Source organism: Primulina tabacum, chromosome 11 (assembly GCF_025594145.1).
Source record: "Primulina tabacum isolate GXHZ01 chromosome 11, ASM2559414v2, whole genome shotgun sequence".
In the NCBI taxonomy this organism is placed as follows: Eukaryota; Viridiplantae; Streptophyta; class Magnoliopsida; order Lamiales; family Gesneriaceae; genus Primulina; species Primulina tabacum.
This window is the reverse complement of record NC_134560.1, coordinates 13,925,741-13,932,742: the sequence shown is the minus strand read 5'-3', so window position 1 is coordinate 13,932,742 and position 7,002 is coordinate 13,925,741. Positions and strand designations below refer to the sequence as shown.

General features: G+C 41.2%; 1 protein-coding gene across 1 annotated transcript; it reads left to right on the top strand.

Moving 5' to 3' along the window:
* The first annotated feature begins 1,018 nt into the window (after nucleotides 1-1,018).
* On the top strand, nucleotides 1,019-6,954 carry LOC142519646 (uncharacterized). Its single transcript, XM_075622681.1, has 7 exons — nucleotides 1,019-1,545; nucleotides 1,659-2,001; nucleotides 3,917-4,174; nucleotides 4,272-5,023; nucleotides 5,203-5,317; nucleotides 5,720-6,592; nucleotides 6,730-6,954. The coding sequence occupies exons 1-7, from the start codon at nucleotides 1,019-1,021 to the stop codon at nucleotides 6,952-6,954; spliced, it is 3,093 nt and encodes a 1,030-aa protein (XP_075478796.1).
* The last annotated feature ends 48 nt before the right edge of the window (nucleotides 6,955-7,002 follow it).

The window sequence follows — 7,002 nt, the reverse complement described above, 5'->3', positions numbered from 1 at the left end:
ACTCCGGGGAAGATGGTCAATCTAGCGTGGAACATGTGGCCAGGTTTACAATTCAGTGTGGGGAGTTAGCAATCTTGGAGAACTTTTCTAATTATAAGCTACGTTTGTTCCCCAATTCCTTGACCAGCACTGCTTTCACGTGGTATGCAACGCTACCTCGGAACTCGATTATGGCTTGGCATGATATGGAACGGCAGTTCCATACACAATTCTTCAGAACAATGCTGGAGATCAGTATAGCGGAATTGTCAAGCGTGGTCCAAAAACCCGGGGAATCTGCTAATGATTTCATTTGTAAATTCAAGAAGGTGAGAAGCAGATGCCGAGTTTTCCTCCCCGAGTCAGAATATGTGAAGATGTCACAACGAGGGCTCGATTTTGAGCTTAGAAAGAAATTCCAAGGGATGGAATTCCGTGATTTTTATGAACTTGCTGCCAAAGTATCGGAGTATGAGGAATTGTTACGAGAGGAGAGTCATAAAAGAAAGTCTACAGTGGGCTCTTATTTCCAGGAAGTGGAGGAAGTTGCATTGGCAGAAGTAGCAAATTCCGGATCACGTATTGTCCCTTTCTTGAAACGCAAAAGTGAAGAGTTTTCCAAGAAAAACATTCCTCCAGTGCAAACACCCTATACTTTCGATGCATCAAAGACGGAGGAAATTTTCGATCACCTAGTGAAGGAAAAATTTATAACATTCCCCTCAGATCACAAGCTACCCACTACGGAGGAGTTAAAAGGAAGAGATTATTGCAAGTATCACAATTCCTTCAACCATAATACTAATGCTTGTTGGGCTTTCAAGAATGTCTTGCAGGAAAGAATCAACAAGGGGATCTTGAAATTTCCTGAGAAGAAAGAAACAATGATAGTGGATGAAGATCCCTTTCCCCCGGTGGCCAATGTGAATGTAAACAACACTGACTTACGTTTCTTAATCAATGAGAGGAGAAGGAATGGGAGTGGGACATGTCCATTAAACCAAGACTTACCATAAAAAAGTGTTGGGTGCCTCGAAAAATGATATTTGAGGCCAAAGAGAAGAAGACAGTAGCTGCTCATGGAAGATACAGCTATTACAGTGGGGGCGGCCTGCATTATATTGGTAGGAATATGAGGTATAACAGAGAATCCATGGCCAAAAGGCCGGAGAACCATTACCTCAGAAGGAGTTCACATTTTTGGTCGGTGAATGGCGAGAGAAGAAATGACCCACAATTGGTCCAGAAGATAATCCAGAGGCCAGCACCTCTAGGCGCTGATAGAAAATATGAAAGGAAACCTCGTTTTGTTGTTCCTCCCAGAGCAATCCCTGATGGTGTATGGAAGCGGGTAGAACATCCAAAGTTACCCAAACCTCTTTCTAGGACCCAAAAACGACATTTGTTGAGAGAAAAAGCTGTTGAACGCAGGTCTGGGATGGAGGAGTCATTCAAAGAGAAGAAAAATTTTGGGAGGAAGGCTACTAAAGATAATGAGGAAGAAGATGATGATTTGTTATCTGAGGAAGACAGTGAACCAGTCAAGAGGGCTACTTTCAAAGTGGGGTAGATTCTGGTTTCGTTTGAGTGTGCCACCGGCTCTTTAATGTTGCCAGAAGAATTCAAACGCAAAAGGGTGTTTGAATCCGATGTATTCACTGAAAATCAAAGTGGCACAGAATCCATTCAGACGATACTTTGAATGAAAGCGTTGGTGTTCTTGTGGATGAAGAGAAAAGAGTGTTGATGAAGCGACCTACCAGTGAGATGACTAAACATATCAAACCACTCTATATTATAGCACATGTTAATGGGAAGCCCTTGTCTAGGGTACTGATAGATAACGGTTCAGCTGTGAATATTCTACCCTACAGAATTTTTCAAAAGTTGGGAAAGAATGTGGAGGACTTGATTCCTACCGAAGTCTCTGTGGCGGCTTTTACCGGAGAATCTACAAAAACTTTGGGAGTGTTGCCAGCGAATGTTACTGTAGGATCTCGATCCTCACTGTCAGCATTTTTTGTAGTCAATTCTAGTGCTAGCTTCCATGCTTTGTGTGGGGACCCGAACCTAATCCATCTTCTTAATCATTATTATGATCATTTAATTAATCTGGGTCTAATTTTTTTTTTAAATACAAATGCGGAAACGTAAAGTAATCAATCTGATATAAATATCAACATAAATTACAAATCATGTACAACATATGTTTATCGCAACTAGAGTTCAGCCACTACATCAAGTACTGAAAATCAATCTACTCTAAGTCTGGATCTCCCCGCTAATCTTGAATCTCTCATTCTCTTCGTGACCCTGATCCTGTCCCACCTGTTGTCATGCACACATACAAACAAGACAATAGCCGGATAACTCTGGTGAGAAATACATCCCAGTATAAACAATGTAAACACGCAGTAATATAAAAGCATATATAAAAGCATGAAACACATATCCATATCATGTATCCATTCAGAAGACATGTATGAATATAAAGCTGTAAATAAAACTCTGGACTCGTCATCTCAGACTCGACTCATCTCTAATCTAGAGATCCCGGTTCCTGGACATTGTTAAGATATACCGAATTTCAGCGATAGGAATGAATCAACTCCTAAGCGACATCGATATAAACCAAACATCCAGTGTCTTGGCGAATCAGCCGAAGACTTGGCATATCAGCCAATGACTAGGCACATCAGCCCCTGACTCAATACATGCTCTGCTATAATCAATAGACTAAGCATACTAATCTCAAGAATTGCAAATATCAATGCAATAATCCTTCAGTATGTGATTTTGGGAAACTCAAGTTAAATCAAACTCGAGTTGTTCAATCCATAATCAACATTGATTTATACCTTTCTTTCTGTCAATCTGACTCTGTCGAAGTCTCGGATTCAATGCCTGTCAATACTCAATCTGGCAATGACAATATCAAGGGTATCGTATCAATATACAACTCAGATCAATACTGGATATAATCAGAACTGAATCAAATTCTGTTTCACAGCATAACTGCACAATCTCAATATACCCAGCAATACACATCAACAGATATCAATTCCCTCAACTCACAATCAATAACGATACAAATATGATATCAAATCTCAATCAAATCAACTCAGAAAATCATAACAATTCTATACGGTATTTGTTCTTCAATCCGGTTTCGATTATACGATGTCTAATATCGCAAGAACATCATATATGATTCCTTCAATATCATAATTTCAAATCATAATAGAACATAAGAAAACTTACGTCCAGTTGAAGTTCTCGTCGATAGGAACTCGGTACTGAAGTCGGATTGAAATTCTGACGGGCGGATCTTGCACAAATTTCAATTTCATAAAATAAAAGGCGTAAGGATTTTTCACAATTCTCTGAAGCCTTTTCTCGATTTCCTCTTGCTGTCCAACTGAATGAAAGAGTTATATATATATCTTGCATGTTAAGGGGCAAATGGCTTCCTCTTTGCCCAACACGTCTCGCGCAAATGCGCGACCTCAACCGGCGCATATGCGCGAGACCTACTGGTCTCGGCAATGATCTTCTCGGCAGCTCGCGCATATGCGCGCACTTACTCGGCGCATATGAGCGAGGTCCTTCACAACTCTCGGGTACCCTCGCGCACATGCGCGGATACATGTCGCGCATATGCGCGAGGTTCTTTGCCTGCCTCGCGCATATGCGCGAGGTTCTTTGCCTGCCTCGCGCATATGCGCCCTCTCCGGTCGCGCATATGCGCGAGGGGTCCAGTCCTCGCACATAATTCGGTCTTCTTTTCGCTTATCCCGGTCTGATCCGTTCCGTCTATAATCACATCAATTTATCAACAAATCATATCAGATTACAGCAATCAAAATCTCGGGCATTACACTTTTTAGGGAGGGATTGGATTCACACCAATCATTGTGTACCATCATCCATGCACCAGCTACTGTTGATGTGGAAAGGGGATGAGGTGGAAGTGGTACAGGCTGATTCGCAGCCGTATCAATCAAGTTCCAACGCAGTAGAGGCCAGGTATTATGATGGAGCCTTCGGTCCTATTAAGATTCGGAATTACAAAGTGAATGGACAGCAAGGAGCAGTCTACATGGATACTAAAAAAGTAAGAGAAGCAGTTGAAAAAATTCTCAAACCCACCGCCATGGTCTCTCCTAGACCCATGGTCCAGCCTATTATCGAGGAGGTCGATGATTAAGTTCACTAAAGAAGAAATGGAAGTGGCTGCAACTTCCGAATGGAAAGCCACATTGCAGCATCTGGTGAATGAAGTAAGATCTTAGGAATTGTGGGACATTGACGGAACTGAAATAATATTCGAAGATGAATGGGATAACAGTGAGGAGACAGAATTACAATTGGAAGATATAGTCTTAGCTCTGGCTCAGATGGAAGATTGGCAGCCAGAGACTCAAGATCCTTTGAAAGAGGTGAATCTGGGGACTGTGGAATGCCCTAAGCCGACATATATCAGTGACTTGTTAGAAGAAGAGAAGAAGGGAGAAATTGTAAAACTCCTCATAGAATTCAAAGATTGTTTTGTGTGGGAGTATGAAGATATGCCAGGTTTAGATTGTAAATTGGTGGAACATCGGCTACCAATTAAAGATGGTTTCAAACCATACCAACAGCCGGCTAGGAGGATGTCCAAGGAAATTGAAGCAAGAGTAAAAGAAGAAATTGAAAAATTGCTCAAAGCGAAATTCATCCGTCCAGTAAGATACACGAAATGGCTGGCAAACATAGTCCATGTTATGAAAAAGAATGGGAAGCTTCAAGTTTGCATAGATTTCAGGGATTTAAATTGTGCCACCCCGAAAGATGTTTATGTTATGCCAGTAGCTGATATGTTAGTTGATGCAGTGGCAAACAACGAGTTGATGTCGTTCATGGACGGATTTTCAGGATACAACCAAATAAAAATAGCAGAGGAAGATGTATCCAAGACAGCTTTTAGATGCCCTGGGGCGATCGGCACATTCGAATGGCTTGTCATGCCATTTGGATTAAAAAACGCGGGAGCGACTTACCAAAGGTCCATGAATACCATTTTCCATTACATGATCGGCCAGTGTTTGGAGGTATATATCGATGACATTGTTGTGAAATCAAAAAAAACATCAGATCACCTTGGCCATCTCAGGAAGAGTTTTATAAGGATGAGACAAACACAACTTGAAGCTGAATCCTTTGAAATGTGCTTTCGGTGTACAGGCGGGGAATTTCCTTGGTTTTTTGGTTGAGTAGAGGTGGACAAAATAAGGCTAAAGCTATCATGGCAGCAATGCCACCGAAGACTAAAAAGGAGCTGCAAAGATTCCTCGGTCAGGTAAATTATTTAAGAAGATTCATTTCAAACGTGGCAGGTAAAACTCGAGAGTTTTCTTTATTATTAAAGTTGAAAGATTCTGAAGAATTTAAGTGGGAAAAGTGTCACCAAGAAGCTTTCGATAAAATAAAAGAATATTTGTCTAAACCTCCTGTTTTGATGCCCCCAAGGCGTGGTTTTCCCCTCAAACTATATATATCAGCCGCTCAAGATTCTATCGGATGTCTTTTGGCACAAAACAACCAAGAGAATCATGAGCAGTCCGTTTATTATTTGAGTCGATCACTTACTGAGGTGGAGGTTAGATACTCAGTCATAGAAAAATTGTGTTTGGCGTTATATTATTCATGTACTAAATTGAGACATTATCTGATTCATTCAAGAGTTTATGTAATTTCACAGACGGATCTTGTCAAATACATGCTTCACAGGCCTATCTTGACTGGAAGGATTGACAAATGGTCGCTGGCATTGGCCAAATTCACTTTGATTTATTGCCCCCAAAAATCGATGAAAGGCCAAGATGTTGCTGATTTTCTGGCAGACCACCCTATGGTCGATGTCACAGGCAGTACACCAGTGGATATCCCTGTGTTTTGTGTGAGTCAATCATGGACTTTGAAGTTTGATGGTTCCAGTACGGAGAAAGCGTCAGGGGTTGGAGTCGTGATAACCTCCCCAATGGGAATTAAGACAACTTTGTTATTTAATTTGGACTTTTCATGCACCAATAATCAAGCTGAATATGAAACGCTAGTGATTGGTTTGGAAATTCTACGAGATTTGGGCGCTAAAGATGTGTTGATTATTGGAGATTCCCAATTGGTTCTGAAGCAAATGTCTGGGGAATATAAATGTTCAAGTCTGGTTTTAGCCCCTTACTTTACTGCTGCTTCACAGCTCCTTGATGATTTTGAAGATGTGACATTCCAACATATGCCAAGACAAGACAACTGGGAAGCTGATGAATTGGCTCAGATTGCTTCCGGTTTAAGGATGTCGCCCGAGCTCACCCACACACTTTTGTTGGTACAAAAGAGGAATCATCCTTCTATTTATCAGCTAGGAATACAAGTGGACACCTTTGATATTGATGTGGAACTCGCCGGATATTGGAGAGATGAGATAAATGATGCATTGAGGAATCCTGAACATAATTTGCATTATGGTTTGAAGATGAGAGTTCTACATTATGTCTTAGTGGAAGATGAACTGTACAGAAAAGGGGATGATGGGTTATTGTTGCGATGTTTAGGTTTTCCAGAGGCTATGAGAGTAATGAAGCAAGTCCATAAAGGAATATGTGGGGCACATCAGTCAGGGATCAAGATGAGGTGTTGATCCGCAGACATGGCCATTTTTGGCCATCAATGTTAAAGGATTGTATAAGATATTCGAGAGGGTGTCAACAGTGCCAAAAACACGGGAATATCCAGAGGATACCAGCTGATGAGATGCACGCTGTCATAAAGCCATGGCCATTCCATGGATGGGCCATGGATTTGATAGGGAAAGTTTATCCTCCTTCATCCAAAGGGCATTCCTTTATAATTGTGGCTACTGATTTCTTCACCAAGTGGGTTGAAGCCCTCCCCATGAAAAAGGTAGAGCATAAAGATGTTATTGTATTTGTGTAAGAGCATATTATTCACATATTTGGAATCCCACAATCGATCACGACCGAC